Source organism: Brienomyrus brachyistius, chromosome 5 (genome assembly GCF_023856365.1).
Source record: "Brienomyrus brachyistius isolate T26 chromosome 5, BBRACH_0.4, whole genome shotgun sequence".
Lineage (NCBI taxonomy): Eukaryota > Metazoa > Chordata > Actinopteri > Osteoglossiformes > Mormyridae > Brienomyrus > Brienomyrus brachyistius.
The window spans coordinates 19,907,055-19,926,209 of NC_064537.1; the positions used below are offsets into that span (position 1 = coordinate 19,907,055).

General features: G+C 45.3%; 1 protein-coding gene across 5 annotated transcripts in view; it reads left to right on the forward strand.

Annotated features, from left to right (window-relative positions):
- The window catches only part of eef2k (eukaryotic elongation factor 2 kinase), a 19,203-nt gene extending 1,467 nt beyond the window's left edge, over positions 1-17,736 (forward strand). The window contains exons 2-19 of one of the 5 annotated variants that reach the window (XM_049013367.1): positions 451-697; positions 1,447-1,512; positions 3,237-3,337; positions 5,295-5,355; positions 5,471-5,508; positions 6,826-6,997; positions 9,692-9,841; positions 9,947-10,079; positions 10,302-10,429; positions 10,997-11,195; positions 11,756-11,823; positions 12,009-12,086; positions 12,415-12,468; positions 13,742-13,876; positions 14,613-14,801; positions 15,987-16,111; positions 16,577-16,755; positions 17,136-17,736. In XM_049013367.1, coding sequence (XP_048869324.1) covers positions 473-697; positions 1,447-1,512; positions 3,237-3,337; positions 5,295-5,355; positions 5,471-5,508; positions 6,826-6,997; positions 9,692-9,841; positions 9,947-10,079; positions 10,302-10,429; positions 10,997-11,195; positions 11,756-11,823; positions 12,009-12,086; positions 12,415-12,468; positions 13,742-13,876; positions 14,613-14,801; positions 15,987-16,111; positions 16,577-16,755; positions 17,136-17,245 — 2,211 coding nt within the window. In that variant the 5' untranslated portion in view covers positions 451-472 and the 3' untranslated portion in view covers positions 17,246-17,736. The remainder of the gene's footprint in view (positions 1-450; positions 698-1,446; positions 1,513-3,236; positions 3,338-5,294; positions 5,356-5,470; positions 5,509-6,825; positions 6,998-9,691; positions 9,842-9,946; positions 10,080-10,301; positions 10,430-10,996; positions 11,196-11,755; positions 11,824-12,008; positions 12,087-12,414; positions 12,469-13,741; positions 13,877-14,612; positions 14,802-15,986; positions 16,112-16,576; positions 16,756-17,135) is intronic. The other 4 variants (XM_049013368.1, XM_049013369.1, XM_049013370.1 and 1 more) reach the window with 4 other exon arrangements.
- Positions 17,737-19,155: the final 1,419 nt, after the last annotated feature.

Here is a 19,155-nt window from a genome sequence, read left to right on the forward strand (position 1 = left end):
TGGGGGAGTGCAGTGCTATGGTTCACTTTATTTACCACTGTTTAGGGAGTCTTGCATTGTTTTTATTATTTGTTATTGCTTAAAGAAGTCTATTTCAATTTACCGTACTTTTATACTGTTCTGTAGTTATCCGTTTGTAAATCAGTGCCGACGGATGTGAGCTGTGGATCATGTAGAAGTTTTGTAGATTAAAATCTATGGTCTAGGCTAAATGGATTATGGGAGTATATATTGCTAACGTTGTTGACACTGGCTGCCCTGCGTAGTTTCCATGAATGAGAAAGCAGTTATGGACTAGCTATTGCTCTACACAGCCATCAGATTTTGCTTCAGTTTATATGTAGTGGAACGGCATGAGACATCATTCTTAGGGGCTCGAGTTCAAGATTTTGGCAAGTTCAGCGGAACTGCTTCTTTCTGTGTGTGTTTTTGCTGTCGTGCTGTTCACAGCGTTCGAGGGGCAGCCTGCACCATGGCTGATGAGGAGCTCATGTTCAGCATGGAGGGAGTGGGCAGCGTCGGACGGGGCAAGGTCGCACGGGACGACTCCGTTACCGACGACGACGAGGACTATTACATATGTCCCATTACGGATGACCCCATGAGCCCTACCAAGGAGATCTGCGATTACTTGAAGAATCTCGTCCATGAGAAGCAGCTCTCTGCCACTCCGCCGAAAACCTCCTTCACATATAAGGTAAGCCGGCAGCAGCCCAGGGGATAGACTGGTGTCACTATACTGCTAAATGTTACGTGTCAAATGTCACACAGTAGGAACTGGGGTCATCCACTGCTCCTGTTTCGGGTAGCAGAGGCTGACATACGAGTAAGAATGATTCCAAGCAGGTTTGCTGTTCAATCTCAGTGCTGAGTAGTTTTTACACAATCATCCCTAAGGTCTTCTGATGGGGTCTTCTTGCCAGTTTGTTTCTCCCCTGTTCATATTAACTGTCCCAATAAGTGCTGCAGTTGACTTTGATGTCAGCTAATCACCACGGAGTATGACCTGGCAGGCCTGCCGTCACGTAAAGGGGCAGGCCGGCTGTCACCGTGACACGATGCAGCTGTCAGGCTCATCTGAGCTGGGAGTGAACGAGCTGGTGGTTGCGAATGGCACTGGGCTGCCCAGCCACACACACACATGCCTTGTTGTCTTGGGCAGTGCAGAGCCGTCACGCACACTGCAGTTCAGGGAAGACACAGAAGGGTTTCCCTCTGCTGATCGCTCTGAGCTGAATGCCTTATAAGGAGCTGGAGCTGGCGGTGGTGCCCCCCCCCCCCTACTGTCACACTCTTAAAGAAACAGGAAGGTGTAAATGAAAACACTACTAGCTGCTATTGAGGCCCCCTCTGGCTGGGCTAAGATGCAAGCCTGATGTCTTGTGTGTTTCTTTGAAATAAAATAAAGGTTTATGTTAAATTGTTTGTTTCCCCCCCCCCATGTAGAGCACTAAAGGGGATGAGCCTGAGCAGGAATCAGTCAGGTTTGGGTCTTTAAACGAAAAAGGTCGGGTAGGTCACGCTCACTTCTCCTCCGGTCTTGGAGACCTCCCCCTTCTCCTCCTCCTCTCCCCTTCACCTCCTCGCTTACAGCGCCTCAGTCCTCATTCTGCATGCGCTTTCACCGCTGCCATGTCCCTTCCATTATTCAGCTCATTCCCACACTAATGTGTAATTCATTTATTTCTGCGGAGTGTTTATTAATTATAGTGCATTCGGACACACCTTTATTGTACCCTAATTGCTCTAAAAATAGCTGGTGAGAGGAGGGAGAATATCCCTTAAAAAAGCATAATAGTAATACCACTGCAGTGCATTATTTTCTCTAGTCAGTTTATCTGTATAAGGCGGGAAAGGAGGCCTGTAAAATATTTAAATATTAATCCACATAAAATTGGACAAACTGCAGCCTTGCTCAGGCTGTGGTAATTAATCTGAATCCAGTGTGATGCTCCTCACCCAGAATGCCACTTACCTAAGTGTGTCCTTTGTGTTTACCTCATCTCCCTGGCGTCATGTTGCCAGGAGAGTGCCGACTGCCATATCCGATGATGTCCATTAGAAGATGGCAGTGTTCTTAAAGGCACAGCACACGGCAGCAAGATACCTCCCTCAATAAAGTGGTAAAAGAAGATCCTCAGCTCACCACTGAAGAAGAAAATGTAGCTGGCATCACGTAGTTGTAGCATGAAGTAGTGTGGTGTTTATCGTGCTGGGGATGATGTAGCTACTGTAACATTCGTTCTTAATGTCTATCGTTTACTCACTCTATGCCGTAGCTTCTTGTCTGAGCATTCCGCCAGTGGTCACACATCTGAACATACAGTAAATGAGCAAAAAGTAAACCAGCAGCTCCTGGGCAAAGTGTTAACGAGGCACATTTACACTTTGGCCATTTCCTCATTACCGGTACATGCAGTTCTCACCATAAATGCAGCCTAGATGCGTCTTATCACAGTTGCTTGGATCATTTATTCTGCCGACTTTAGGCTCAAATGCCTAGTGGAGCAGAAGCCTTGTCGGAAGTTTGCAGGCGATGAGCTGATGCTCACGCTGGTTTAAAGACCTTGTGTTTTATCGTTACCGTTTTGCTGATTAGCGTGCCGTGCAGCGTGTTCCCCTCTGCAGCTGTGTCCTTTTTTCAATGTGGACACTTTCTAAATATATTTTTAGTTAAAATGTCATGCATGGCTGAAATTCCAGAGTTCGGTGTGCAGGAAAGCGATCTGTCTGCCTAATGTGATATAGAAAACCTGCAGTTTTTGGCTGTAGTTATCGGTATCATTACATTATTGTACCGACCTCTAGGATTATTAAAAACTGAGTAATACTAAGATACCTCCTGCTAATTTAATTAATGAAGGTGATTGATGCTGCAGTTTCACCTCGATGTTTTCCACAAAGGTGAATTTTCCCCCGTGAATCGGTGCGGTTGAATAGTTTGATTCTCTGCTTATTTTTTCTTTTCTTCACTTTTGCATTTTCCCTCCATCAGTAGCTTCCGTGTTCCAGCTCTGCCCGTCTCTGCGACTTGCATGTCCGTCCATTCTGCCCTCTTTAGCCCCTCCGTCCCGATTCCTTCGATGTGGTTTGGTTGATGTGGAGACGCGCCCCGGGGGGAATGGTACCGGGTGACAGAGGTTTGAGCGAGAGGGCTGTGAGTGGTCTGTTTGTGGGGCGACGGGCGTCTCTGCGGCCGCGAGCCGTGGAGTCACTCTCTGCTCTTTGTCGTACAGGCCGCCTGGAAGCACGCCATCCAGAAGGCCAGGGCCATGCCAGATCCCTGGGCCGAGTTCCACCTGGAGGATATCGAGACCGAGCCCTGCGTCCGATATAGGTCTGCTTCCTCCTGACTCGAGTCCGGCATGTCTGGCCTCCTCATAAACGCGTACAGAGGCCTCTCGCTTTACATCAGTCACATTCTGGAAATAGGCACACATTTCAGGTTCTCTGTATTTAAAACCATTTTTTTCCCTTGTTAAAGAAAAACCGTGTTATTGAGTCATGCCGCAAAATTCAACAATGAATATATATTTGAGGATGAGACACATGCTTTAAACTGGCCTCTGTTAGTAAGATTAGAATGCGATGTTTGTAAATGCAGTCCAAAAACCTGATTTAAAGCACAGCTCAGTTTCCAGACCTAAAGAGTTTATTGATGGGCTTTAAAGTAAATGTTGGCAGCTGTTACATAACCAGGACTAAAAGATGCAATTAACTATTACTAAGTTTTGTCTTTTGACAGGTTTTTGGGTCTTTATTTTCATTTTGACTGTAGTCCCATTTAACAACAGGGGATCCAGCCAGTGGTGGTGGGGGGGGGGGGGGTTGTGTTTACTGCCGGCTGTGGCTTGACCTGATTACACTGTTTGCTCTGTTAATGTGAAGTAAAGTTCATAGTACAGAACTTGTAATTGTGATACTGAGGAAACGTAATCACCTGTGTAAATATTACATTTGACTGCATTATTGGAGATCTGTGACAAGTTCTATAAACGCATATCTGAACACACCTGTAGTGATGCATGGAAAAAAGAGGTGGCTATTAATTTTATGTTACTAATAAGGTCGTTAAGTTTGGTTTGTGTGTGACTCAGGGGGTTAGAACACTTTGTGATCAGAAGGTTGCCAGTTCAAATCTTAGGGTCGGCAGAGTGATTTTGCCTTTGGGCGCTTGAGCGAGGCCCTGAACTCCCTATTGTCTGGTCTTGCTTTCTCTAAAGAATATATGGCGCTTTAGTTACAAGCATCTGCTAGATAAAATAAATGCAAGTCTGTTACAGAATCTTATGAAGTTCAGTTCCTGGAAAGTAAGAGAATTACAATATGGGCAAAGTGTTTTATTTGGTCATAAGAATCCGAGTTAGTTTATAAAGACGGCTGCTAAAATAACTCGAAATCCAGAACTGCTTTAATACAACTTTGTATGGATTCTGCCAGTGCCTAACCTCCACTGCATGGAAGTGAGAAACCCCAGGAGAAACTCCCATCATTTGCTTCTTTGTTTAAAGTGATAGAAAGCTCCCTAGTTCTACTCCAGTCTCTCCTGTGCATTCAGTTCGCTTGAAATCTATTGACACGAGTGGTCATGCTTCACGGTTTTTGTGTTTTTTTGATGTGCATCAAACAGCTTTGGACCTCATGTTGCCTGTAGATGATTGACATTTTCATGACGACAGATTCCATTCCAGGATAGAAATTTAAGACTGGCCTAAAGTCCAGAAGAACAACAGCCAAACCATTCTATCCCTCTGAAGTATTCAGTAACCTGCACTTCACGAAGTATACTTAGGGTTGAGAATTGCTAGTCTGTTTTGCTCCTGCTCGTAAATCACTTTTAATAACTGTGTGTTTTTATTAACTGGCAAAACATACCAATGTGAATGCAACTACTTTTAATTTTTTTTTATCAATTCTGCCAAATCTTTCATTTAGTTTGACAGTTATTCGGTATTGTCAAAGAATGTGTCCTCACTGTATTTTAGAATCGCAGGTCACTGCCGCAGTGTGGCCTAACGTGACTGTGCTTGTGATACGCTGGATTTCAATAGCAAATGCAAGGTGGACGGCTGTGTCGTTATATAACCACCTGCCGTCTGAGATATAACAGACCGGAAGTGTTTGGGGGAAATAGTGGAAGCCTGCAAACATGTATACAACAGTGGCATTTAACTTAGGGAAGTTCAAGGAATCTGAAATGTGAAATTTGTTAATGATTGGAAGAATTTCCCCAATAGTACTTTTGTTTTGTAATTTTTAATTTTTATAAACGTTTTTGCTTTTTGGGTTGACAGGTACAGTGCTGTTACTGGTGAGTGGGCTCAGGACAAGGTTTACATCAAGATGGCCACCCAGGTAGGTTCCTGTTTGTTAATGAGTTGTTGGTACTTCATTCTGGCCTGAATTGTGTTGATGTAACGTAATGATGTTTTCTCTAAAATCAGTTGCTTCTTTCTGTGCTGTATTGCAGCCGTTTGGACGAGGTGCCATGAGGGAATGTTACAGAACGTAAGTTTTTCGGATTTTTTTAAACTGACTAAATATGTTTCACACAACATTTGGGTTCGTAGCTAATGTGATTTATTTGTATTTTAGACGTTTTATTATCAGTAAATCATCCCAGATGGTTACTTTAAGTGCTTAAGTCAGTAGAATGTATTATAGCTAGACTTTAAAGTGCTGAAATTTAAAATGCCAAGCAAACAAATTCATGGCAATGTAATTTGCTAAAATCAAGGCTTTTTCAGAGCTTTGGTCAAATGCTTGCTATGTTGTTTTCAGACTTTAAGATTTCAGTCAGGGGTTTTGGAGAACATTATCTCCTATCTCCTATGACAGGGTTTGGCTGGATGGCTTCATATCTGTGATGTACATGTCCGTATTAACAAGATGGTACTCAGCACTTTACGCAGATAATTATGCTCCCGTTTAACGAACTGGTGTCGTTGACCGCAACAGACGAAACTCCTCATTAATTGTCAGAATGTGTACAGCCAGCTCGCTCAGTTAGTTACGTTAGCAGTTTTATATGTGGTTTTGAGGTCCTGGATTCAGCCGAGAAGTTTGTAGTCTTTTGCCAGGCTGAGTAGCTGTTTACTTGGAGATAAGCAGAAGGCTCCCTGTGACGGGCTCTGGGGCCCATGTGTGTTTGTGATGCTGAATCAGCCTTCCTTCTGCCTGAGATGGCAGACCAGGAAGCCGCTCTGTGATTCATTAGTGCTGACTGGCTCTCCCTTTTCTCGTCATTAAAATCACCATTAGTCGAGATGATCACGCAGATGGGTAACTCTAAGTCTTCGACCGTTATTCGGGAAAACGCTTTTCACAAGCGTCAATTTTTCACTTCTTTTGCCGTCTTTTATTAAGTAGGAACACATGTAGATTTACCGATGTATGTCATAAGATAAACTTCATTGAAAAGGCCACGCTCTGCATTCCCTGGCTGGGAATCGAACCGCAGCCATGTGTGCACCAAATCCTGACCGCCGGCACACCAGGGCGCCCAGATTATTACGTTTGTATTAGTGTTGGCATGCAGTGGCCGTTACTCCCGCACTGTCTGTGCTGAGCCAGCTGGAAAGAGTCCAGTTAGTATATTTATTATTAGTTTGGACAATACTGAATATATGTAAAAGTTACACAGTGACTCGCCTTCATCTTCTGGTAAGTCCAGGACCCGCGGACCCGGCAGACGCCGTGGTGTGGCTGTGCGGCGGGTCCCTGCCGGCCATCGGCAGCTGAAGTGTGGGAGGCAGGCGTTCTATCATATTTTCCCCACCTGCTGGTGTCAGTAGCGACATATTTTTTATTTTTTTTCCCCTGCAGCAAGAAGCTGTCAAATTTTTCGCATAGCAGCAACTGGAAATCGGCATCCAACTATGTAGCCAAGCGGTACATGGAGACGGTGAGCCGGGACGTCTACTTCGAGGATGTCCGGCTCCAAATGGAAGCCAAGTTATGGGGGGAGGAGTATAACCGCCATCGCCCCCCTAAGCAGGTATTACTCTGTGTTTGAAGTAATCTTCGACTCTTGGGGGGGTCTCCCTAAAAATAACCTAGCATAGCATGACATTCTTTCTAATGGGGTTTCCCCTTGGCTTAGCGGGGTTCCTGATGATTGCTCTTGTGCTGGTAGGTCAAAAATACACCTGATCAGACCTTCTGCTCTACGCTATATGAGTCCTCCCACTCTCTAGGGACTGTAACATCTTAGCAAGCATGCTAGCACATGCCGAACGTGTATATGAATTTACACACTGGGATTTACGCAACCTTTGTTTACCCGGGGTGTTTTCCTTGATAGTTGAAGTTGTAGCGTTTGCTGGCACTTCCTGAATTTGTTCGTTTGTTTTCCCCCAGCAGACCAGGAACTTGTAGCTAGTAAATCAGATGGTGGTTTTTTTTTTTTTTTGCACCCGACCTCCACGGCTCAGACTTGTCAGGAATGTACAGGATGGTGCAGTATGCAGGGAAGGGCAGTTACTGCCGTAACCTTCGCGGTTACTGTTCGCTTCTTGGCAGCTGTCTGCATGAACTTTCTTTTTGTCCATATTGTGTTGTTCTTAAACTGAAACCCGACTGAAATTTCTGACAAAAACCTGCAACACGCATCAATTCAAGGAGTAAATGGCTTAAAACGGGGAGATCATTGTCCAAGCCTCGACCAGGCCATTCCTGGTCCTCCTTTCCTGTAGAACGTCTGTAGACTGCCCTCATAAGGTCTGTGTACAGGAGGTCCTTTTTGTGATTTGAATGGGCATGGACTCTTCTGCAAAGAAAAGTTGGATAAAGTTGCAGCATCGTGGTGTGTTAAGTTAATAGAGACCAATCCAATTAGACTTATTTTATTATTAGACTTTATTAAGTCAAATGAAAAGGTGTTTCCATGAAGAATTAAAGTATGTGAATGCAAGGCATTGCAAGTTTCTTTTGCTAAACAATCCATTTATTTTGCTTCAATATTGTCAGGTACAAGATCTTACCTCAGTGGAGTAGAGTGACCTGATTTGTCCTAATTTCAGGTTTTACATTGACAAAATAGAAATTTCAACACCGTTGTGCAGGTTTCTTCTATATCCACTGTGCTTTAAAGCATGAACGAATGCTGGATGTAGACGACATATTTCAAACGTGCATTTCTGTTGGGGCGGCTCAGCTTATGGGTTGAAGGATCACTGCGATAACAAGCAGCTATAACCCAAGAATGTCTCACTGGTCTTTCTCATGACCCCCGGTAGGAAGAACGGCTTCCTCCCTTACATCTGTACAAAACGTGAAAAAAATTTATGGAGCAATTAGCGTATCCGATAACAGTGCTGCTGAGAAATGGGGCTGTCAGGAATGTCTTGGTGAATAAAAACATGGTAGAGCTACGGCGCAGTGCTGCAGTGACTTTGCAGCAACATTCATTTTGAGCTGTAAAGAGGCCTGAAAACCTAAAGTAACGGCGGTCAGTCTAAGACAAACAGGCCCCCTTTCTCCCAGGGACGTGACCAATGCCTCCGCCCCCCACCCCAGATAGTCAGTTATAGAAACATCCATCCATTTTCCATACCCGCTAGTCCTATGCAGGGTTTGGAGACTATCATGGAAGCTCTGGACTTCAGGCAGAGAATAAGCCATTGCAGGGCACACGTACCATTCCCACCTACGGGCTATTTAGTCATTCCACTTCACCATAGCATATTCTTGCACTGTGGACAGAAACCGGAGAACATCCCACAGTGTCAGAGGCAGAAAACAGGCAAAACTCCACATGTAGAGCTGGGTGGAGACTCGAATCCTGGCCTCTAGAGGTGTGCGGTAATACTGCTAACCAGTGCAACACCCACTGTTATAGAAGGTAGCTCCTTTTGTCTTGCTAACAGTGTGTGCTACTTTGGTGGTTATAAGCACCTTTGTGTTGATCTCAGTTTCAAACGATTGAGCCATCGCGCTTGCAGATGTTGGCTGCAGACTCCCCCTGACCTTGTACCAGATTAGCAGTCATGTGAAACCATGCAGTAAATAATAGATGTTTAGATTGTATTTCTGCTGTCGACTCGGACACGTACACATGGCCTGACCTGTAGACAGCTGGTGAGCCCTCCTCGGGCCCGGCCCCTGAGCGGCTCGGGTGTGGCTAAAGATTTGGGCTCCTCACCAGAAGGTTTCCGCCTCAGATCTCAGGAGGGGTCTTACTTTTTGTGTAACTTCTTAAACCTGAATTGTTCCATTGAAAACCTTCTGTAAATGATGATAATCACAGTTGTAACAGTAGTATTGTTTGGTACCTGTATGTTCCACTGAATGGAAGCGCCCCTCCCTACCCCACCCCCCCTTAGTATTAGTTACTTATTTGATTAAACCTTAACAGTAGAGAGGCCTCTAGCTGTGGTCTGTTTCCACAGGGTCGGCATTTTGGGGGCACATTTATGAGTCCTCTCCAAATGAGCCATTGTGCCCCCCCCTTTACTATTTTTTAGTAAAGGCGCTCACCCTAAAAACACATAAGCCTGGTCTTTCCGAGGGTTGTGGCTACGGATAGTCAGCCTACCCAGCGCTCCCCCTGAACGGCAGATTTTACTGTCACTCCCTCCCCCAGCCGCCCTTCAGATTTATTCTGTCCTCGGCACAGTATATCGATCTGAGAGCGCTATCGATCACCGCTGTCATGTTAACGAAGGGACCCCGCGTCCTGTGCCTCTGCCAGGTCGATATCATGCAGATGTGCGTGCTGGAGATGTCCGAAAGAGCGGGGAAGCCGCTTTTCCACTTGGAGCATTACATCGAGGGCAAATACATCAAGTACAACTCCAACTCCGGCTTCGTCAGAGACGACAACATTCGCCTGACGCCCCAGGTTCGTCTTACCGCCGCGCGGAAGTGTAACGGCACCCCGCCGCCCCGTGCTGCCTGTCCGCAGCCATGTTCTCCTGACCCCCTGCTGGCTCTGCTATCTCTGCAGGCTTTCAGCCACTTCACCTTCGAGCGCTCTGGACACCAGCTCATAGTCGTGGATATTCAGGGGGTGGGAGACCTCTACACTGACCCCCAAATCCACACCGACAAGGGGACGGACTTCGGAGATGGCAATTTGGGTATGGCGAATGCAACCGCGAGTGTGAACATTCTGCCCTCTAGAGGCCTTCTCTAAAAGTGACATCAGCATGCAGTATTATTATTTGATGATTTTTTTTTTTTGGATTATTTTTCTGGAGGTGTAAGTTCCCATCACTGTCCTCTTACTATAATTCATTCATGTCTGAAGTTTATATGGAAGCCGAAGTCATGCAGATCCTGTGCGTTGTCTGCCTGCGCAGGTGTGCGTGGCATGGCCCTCTTCTTCCACTCCCACCTATGCAACAAAATCTGCAAGAGCATGGGTCTGACGGCCTTCGACCTGTCACCAGCTGAGAAGAGCCAGCTGGACTGCACGAGCAAGCTGCTGGTGAGTGACGCGGAGTTCGGCGCGTGTCGCCTTGCTCGTTACTCTGACCGTAGCCGACTGACTGCATATACGATGGTGGTCCCATAAGATTATAACGGAGATGAAAAATTCCTCATAGCTGCATCGCAGCGCGACGCATTACTCGCGCGTTTGTGGTGATGCTGCTGCAAACAAACCTACTGCACGGACAGTCATATAAAATATAACACATACAATCATGTACTGTACATAATACCTAATCAGCATAGTAAACAAATGTTACTTTTTTATGTATTTACTATACCTTTTACTGTTATTTTAGAGTGTAGTAGAGTATACCATCTAGGTTTGTGTAAGAACACTCTGACGATGCATTTCTCACAAAGGATCCCCATCGTATATCGCCGTTTGGGTGTATTTTGAAATAGCATTTTCATCTGACCTGTAGAGGGTGCAGTTGCACCCCTGGTAAAATGGCCTATGGCTGGAGGTTTGTTAGGAAAAGACGGTCAAAGCCGGCATGTGGAGAACAACTGCGGCCTGCTTGCTCTGCACACACCCCCCCCTCGCTTTTTTGCTGATTTCCAGCAGTCGGCCAAGACGGTGCTGCGTGGCTGTGAGGAGCCGTGCGGCTCCTCCAGGGTTCGCACCTTTTCCACGGGCCGCATGCCCCCCCTCCTGTCCCGCCTGTCCGAGACCTCATCCATGGAAGAAGGTCTCAGCGACCAGGACTCTGTTCCCTGCTCCCCCCTGCAGTTCAGCAGCTCCATGGGGAAATCTCCACTGGGTATGAAAGGCTGTGGCAGCTGCCCAAACGCATGCGCACACACACGCACACACGCGCACACGCGCACACACGCACACACGCACACACACGCACACACGCACACACACGCACACACACGCACACACGCACACACGCGCACACACGCGCACATACATGCACACACACACACACACGCACATACACGCGCACATACACGCGCACACACATACATGCGCACACATACATGCACACACACATACATGCGCACACACATACATGCACACACATACATGCACACACATACATGCGCACACATGCACACACATACATGCACACACACATTGACATGCACAGCACAAATCTCTGAAATTAATTAGCAAAATATACTTTACTATTCGTATTTTTCATACTGTCAGTATGTGAATATATTTACTTCTATTCTTATGTAGTCATTGTCCAATCTTCATACTTAAAGAAGTGCTAAAAGAATTGAAACCCGAGTACTTACAGAAAGCCGAAGGTTATCAGGTTAGTTTCCTCGCGGTGAGCGAATAACGGCTAACGTGCCACATCCCCTACAGGCTCGTTATTAATGAACGAAATGCACCCGCATGGCGACTCGAACCATGAGAACCGGTCAGACCACAAGGTGAGGCTGCCACAGCATTACGGGTCGCGAGGCGTGTATCCTGACACGTGAATACCTTACTGGGGTCCTGTGTGCTGGGGTCCTGTGTGCTGGGGTCCTGTGTGCTGGGGTCCTGTGTGCTGGGGTCCTGTGTGCGCCTGTCCATGCTGAGTAGCCTGTTTTTGACCACCACTCCACCCCCGCAGGATCAGGAGAGCAGCGGGGACAGCGGCTATCCCAGCGAGCGCCGCAGCGAAGGAGACCCCAACGACCACAGTGACAAGGTGAGGTCCTTCCGGCCAGTCCTGGCTGCCCTCTGTACCGCCTGAAGTTCTGCGGCCTTTTTTTTAACCCTTGCCCTCAGGTTTTAACTTATTGTTAAATAACCCAGACTGGCAGTCTCTGTGTTCTCAAAGCTAAAGATTGTATCGTAGTATACATTTTAATAAGATGGTTTTAACATGCTTCAGCGAGCCAGTGCCTGTCAGTCATATTTATCAGTCAGTCTGTAGCAGCATGAACCGTCTTGCTCGGTGTTGAAGGACGTCAGATGAGCTTTCTCCCGTAAGCTTTGTGACTCTGTGTGAATGGCCTTTACACATCACGCCATAGATCGGCTCCCACAGCAGACGACGGTACGAGTCGGACGAGGACAGTATCAAAAGGGTAAATACCTACACCAGTAGCTAATCGCTACCCAGTAACCCAGTAAAACCTCCCTCGTGTTTCCTGTTCATTTCCCCACTCATCTGGGATACCGGCACCTGTCTGTTGCAGCCAACTCTCACCGTGACCCCACCCTCTACATCTTACTCTCTCTCTCTCCCCCCCCCCCCCCCCCCAATAAAAAAACAGTAGCTATGCCAAGCAAGTCCCCTCCCCCTGCAAATCACGGCCTACACCAGCCGGTGAGAGTCTGGTGCGTGTTTGATGTGCCGCAAACCTCAGCTTTTGTTGCCTCTGGCCAGTGGATCTGTCTGTTTTTATAAACAATTTTTTACAATGGATGCTATAAATGGCGTTCAGGCGAGGATTTTGAGTCTTGATGGCTCACATCTGGAAACCTGGATGCTTTAAGGATTACTTACGAACTTCTTGCATGAAGTTACCATTCAGATCTACATTTGCACAGTATTCTGCTCATTTTTTAAATCAGTTTATGGTTTTGCTCTTTGTCACATCAACCAGCCACATTGAAAGTCTGCGTCTGCTAATCTGTGTGCAGTATTCATATTATATCTAATGTTTCAAGCATTATTTCTCTTTTTACTAAATTTACTACAGCAACAAAATTCTTAGGAAGTACGGCATTTAGTAGTACTGTAGTAGGTAATCTTAAATAGATCATTTTTCTTATAATGTAAATAAAAGTGATTGCTTGCTTGGTGAAACTACTGGTATCAGAATTGTTCATTACACCATGAAGTGGATTGTGTGTCTTTCAGCAGCTTGATCCATTACCGCTTTTTTCATTAAGCCTGGATATTGGTTAGTTTTTTCCTTTCTCCTCTCTCCACCTTCCCTATTATCTGTGTACTTTCAATTAACTCTGTTTCTGATCATAACCCGAGACCTTTTCACAGGTAACGTCGGACTAAATTTGTACTTACTTTGTCAACAAATATTAACAGCGCATGAAGATCATGTATAAGAAAAAAATAGTTGTTGTATTATGTACTGTAAAGCCGTGAATGTCTCATCTCATAAGACATGTTCAGTTAATTATTTCAGCAATAATTTATTGTCAAGCTTGATTGTAAAATCGTTTGTAAAAATAAACACCATCAGTGATCAGTCTCAGTAGAATAATGAATGAGCGTCTTTACTCCATGTCCCTGACGGAGGCACAGCCTCACCGTGCTGATTCCTGGGTGCAGAAACACTCAGGTGGCCTGTGCTCCACCATCTGTCTGAGTCCCCCTGCAACTCTCTCTCTTAGCTAACGGAGGAGAAGTGGAGCTTTCTGCACACTTCTCGCTCACACGTGCATCGGCCTTCCTGCGTAGCTGTGGAGGTGGAGAGGCTCAATGCACTGGAGCTGGAGAGGAAGATCGGCAAATCCATCCTGGGGAAGGTGAGTGCAAGTGGATATGGCACGACGATGATGATTTGTATTATTAGCAGTAGTGCTAATGATAATAATAGCAAAAGTAACATCACCATTACCGATATTTACCGTTTTTTTTAAAGCATCCCTCATAATACAAACGCAAATGGGTATAATTTGGTTTTGGGACGGGTCAGCTGCCGTAGACAGCTATCTTGTCATCGTGATAACTCAAAAAGTATTTGATGGATCTTTTTCAAACCATGCAGATGTATTTTATGATCTAGAAAATCTAGAACTGATCAAATTCTGAGGATTTTGTGCTACCAAAATTGAAGTAGCACAGCGTAGTCATAATAAAGAGAAGGGCAGTTTCAGACATGTGTTGTTCTGGGTTCTGTTCTTGGAAAGACCAGGGTGATAAAATAAAAATATTTGGCTAACCTTTTTAAAACTTTGCTGAACGCAACTAAGTAGATCCATGTTCCAGTTGGTTTCTGATTTGTGTCCTTGTATAAAGTGAGCTTGGAACAGCTGTGAGGCACCTGATATGTAACAGCAGGCCTTTCTGATTTTACATTCAGAGCTATGATCTGTGTGTTTATCTGCTACATTGTGTGTTCTGCTCCATTTTAGGTTATCGTTCCATTTATTATTATGCTACTTTTTATGTTGCCAGCAAATAATAGAGTCTTACCCTAAGGCACCAGGATGACCAAACAGGCCTTCGTTTCGTTTTTCTGTGACCCTGCCCTCCACTCAGGTCCACCTGGCCATGGTGCGGTATCACGAGGCAGGCCGCTTCTGTGAGAAGGAAGAGCAGTGGGATCAGGACTCTGCACTGTACCACCTGGAGCGGGCGGCCATGTGCGGCGAGCTGGAGGCCATCGTGGCGCTGGGCCAGAGCTACTTGCAGCTGCCGCACCACATCCTCCCTGAAGTCACACTGCAGGTACAATGGCCTGAATATATTCATTTCTTTTTTATGTATATTTTTGGTTTATGCTTCCTTACTGCTGTTTATTGCTCATAGTGTGTGATTGTGTGTTTTATTGTACGAGTGTGCACCCTTTGATGGACTTCCAACATATCCAGCATAAATACTGTAAGCTCCAGGCTGCGTAAGACCCGATACTGCGTAAGGATGGATGGATGTTTTCGAGCGTGTCAGTTTCCAGCAGGATCACTGCTAGGATCTTAAGACATCTGGGGCTAAGCCCAGGGACCTAAACTGCATGAGGGTTCTCAAATTGGAAGCATGGTTGTTAAAATATCTGAGCCAAACTAATCCTTGTTTGGATTCCCCCCCCCTCAGGCTCGTGACGCGTCTGGTTTCCAGAGCGAAGCACGCATTTACATTTACTTAGCCAATGCTTTTGTGCATCGTGACGTTCCATTTAAGAAAATAGTTTGTCAGTCAGTCCATGGAGTAATTTGTATTAGGATCTAAGCTTAAAGACCCAACAGTGAATCCCCTCTTTTCACCGCGGGATTTGAACCAGTGACCTTCTGAGAAAGGGCACAGGGGTCTAACTTGCAGAGCCACACATTGTCCCTGGTGATAGCATGGCCAGTCGTCATCATGCCCTGTACATAATGAGCATGTGCTTGCGTGCTCTCTGTAGATGGCAGCTAATCGCACACTGTGAATGCACAGAAAACAGCCAGCCCGTCTCCCATGGTTACGGCCAATTGGGATCTGTGGGCTAATGGAACAGAAATGAATTGAACAAACATGCTTTACTTTGGGGTTTCATGGGAAAAAAGAGCATAAAATACATATGTACAGAAACTGGCTCTCATTTCTGTAACTTATGCCTCAGATGAGTGTTGCTATAGTGTTACAAAAAATGTGTATTATGTAATGGATTAAAATCTCTTCTGTGTATAGAAGTCGATGCCTCTGAATGCAGGAATAATCCTCCATGATTTCCTGCTGGGAAGCTTTTTAGGCAGCCAAAAATCTGGGAAATATGAAAATGCACAAAGTGAGAGTTATGCAAAGTCCTTTTAAAAAAATTTTTTTTTTTTAGCTTATTTTTTTTTTTTAGCTAAGATAAGGCAAACATCTTTGTATAATGAATGTGCTGTGCTGTTTACGCTTCTGAGTTTATCTGGTGTGTGTCTTTGGAAACAGGACAGTGAAGAGAACCGGAAAAAGGGCTTTAAGTTTCTGCTGCAGGCTGCCAAGGCAGGAGACCGGCCCTGCATGATACTGGTGGCCAGAGCATTTGACACAGGAACAAATCTGTCGACGGACAGGTGAGATGGTAAACATATAATGGACAATTTCAGTATTAAACCTGTGCATTTAGTTGTCATATCTTCACTATCTGATGAAAAACACTTTTTTTTTTTTATGATTGTGAATTTTTTGCTTAGATGAGGTGTGGGGAGCCTGAAGCATGGGGGGTGGGTCGGTGAAGGTGCAGGTTTTTGGGATGGCCTCCCAGTCAGCCATTAATAAAGTGGTGGTTCTCAGGTCCTGTGACCCTGACCAGGAAATACAGTTAGAATATGGGGAATATGGATGAATGTTCATTAATTAGTTATATACTGGATCCAGATAATACTGCGAGGTTTGTAGATAAGTGGTTTCGTAATGAAATGTGGTTTAATGCCCAAAAGGACAGTGGCAGTCCTGTTATGTCTCTGACCACCTGTGTCAAATAACAAGCCTCTTCACCCACACTGGGCCTTGTTGCCCTTTGACCTGGTTCTCTGCAGGACGCAGAACTGGGTGGAGGCCATACACTGGTACAACTGCGCCCTCAACATGATGGACTACGACGAGGGTGGCGAGTTTGACGGCATGCAGGACGAGCCACGCTACCTGCTGCTGGCCAGAGAGGCCGAGATGTACATGAGTGGGGGGTTTGGTCTGGAGACGGATCCCCAGAGATCAGGTAAGGGACCGTCTATGGTTTACGGCACACATGGAACTTACAGCACTGACACTTAAAATATATCAGATGTGCTTAATAGATTTGTTTAGGCAAAGGTATTGAAACACAATCTATATGCACGGTAAATTGATGAAAATGCAGCATTGTCCTGACCAAAGCTACCTGTAATGAAAATGTTTCTTAATCTGAAAAATTTCAAAAGTGTGCAAAGGGCAAAATTCCCTTCTCATAATCCTCGTTAGTTTTTGACTCGAATTCAGCCACACAAAGGCGTCTCTCTCTGTCTGCCAGGGCTGCTGCTCTCAATGTGCCGCTAACAAGCAAATATGTAAATTACAGATATGCCCTAAGTGCTTCTCTCTGCCCCCCCCCCCCCCCAGGGGATCTTTTCACAGAAGCTGCGGATGCTGCAATGGAGGCTATGAAGGGACGGCTAGCCAACCAATATTACATGAAGGCGGAGGAGGCCTGGGCAATGATGGAGGAGTGAGGGTGGGCTGTGGGGGGAGGTCCCGACTGTTTTCCTATTTGTCAGAGTAGTTTACAAACATGGAGTTCGGATTTTTCAATGCTGTCGTCTTTCTGTGTGTGTGGCTGTTCTGGGGTGTTTCCTGGTGAACAGTGTGTGAGCCTCAGTCCGGGAGTCGCCAGTCTGTGCCTGATGGCTGCAGTGTGTGCAGGCTTTGTAGAGACCTCTTATCATCGCTGTTAACCTCCATAGGTGGAGAGAAGTTAGGAAGATTAGAACAAAAGACAGTATCAGGATCAAACTCGCCCTTTGGCAAATGCCATTAAAGCTCTTCAGGGAAGATCATTGGTCTAACTGGCAAAAAAGTATATTTTAAATATAAATTTCTTAAATCTTACTTCTGATGCAAATGGGGTGCATTGCCAGAAATGCAATTTTTGTGTATCCTGTGGTCTTCCCTTTTACAAATTAACAAACGGTGAATAATAAATGTTTTTCAAATGTGGTTAAAAGGAGTTTAATGACTGTATGTCTGTCGTGCTGAAAAGTGTCCACTCTTCATGCATCCCGGACGAGGCTTTGCAGGCCGCAGAGTGGTGCATGTCACTTTCAAGGCAGTATGTGTGCGAATGTTATTTATAAACGTGGAATAAATTTTTTTTTTTTTTTTTTTTTTTTTTGAAGTTTCTTGGCATTTTTTGTCTCTGTTTTAACATTTCAAAGTGTCCACACCTTGATTTTGAATTCTGTCAACACATTTGTAAGGTTTTTCTGACTAACCTGCCGTGCCAGTGACTGGAATGTCACCAGGTTCGAGGCCCGGGAATGGCAGAGTGATTTTACCGTCGGGCCCCTTAGCAAGGCCCTTGACCCCCGATTTCCCCAGGGGCTCCCAGCCTTCTCAGCTGTACTTCGCTTTGGATAAAAGCGTCTGCTAGATACAATTTAATGTCAAAGACCAGCTTTGGTGTGTAAAATAATTGTGTACTTGGGAAGAACACCGGAATGCTACAGCAACGGCACCAAAGTGGATCGTTAAACCGTATACATGCACAGGTGGCGAAAACGTCATGAATGTATATCAATCCCTTTTTCATAATGCATATCCAGGAGAGAGATGCAAAGCCTGTTCCAAGAAGCACAGGACAGCAGGTAAGGGGATACCGATCCACACGTGGACATCATTCACCTGATCCCAAGTTCTTGGGACGAAAGAGGGAGGATGAGCAAACTCCATGAATGGAGCTGGGAATCAAACCGATATCGCTGGAGGTGTGAGGTCATGGTAATATCCACTGAGCCTCCACACCAAACCATAAATAGATATCGACTTGTTTTTCTTACACGCTGTTTAGGACATCAGTAATTTTCCTCATCGATCCTGATTAGTCCACATTCACACCTAGATTTTTGGTTACATGGACGTCAGCCAAAGCTTGCAAAGTCTCCTGTGGGAAGGGTGAGTCCTATGAGAAATAAATGGAAAGAAAAAGTACATGGTACAATCATGATGATAAGCTACAGTGGGAAGTTAATGTTTTTCATAATATGTGAGTATGATTATGGGGTCAAAAGACCCAAAATATGTATATTTATGGAATTTTTGAAATGGAGACCGAGAACAGAAGAGAATAAAAGGAAGACTTAAGTGGGAGTTGGCCTGTTGGGGAAAACAAATACTTTCAGCAGCCATCCGTCAGTTTTAAATGGACTAAACAAATACTTCAAACGTATGAACTGAGGCACACCCAGTGCATTAGGTAAGCAGGTGATTCCTTTCCGGTTTAACATTCACTAAGCCTACTCCACCTCTCATGATCCTGACTAAAGTTCTCTGCGTTGACTGCGGAACTGAAGAGCAGACGTCACAATACGATCATAAAACGTACAGTAAAATGTTCTAAGACCATCTGGTCTTATGTGAAATGTTC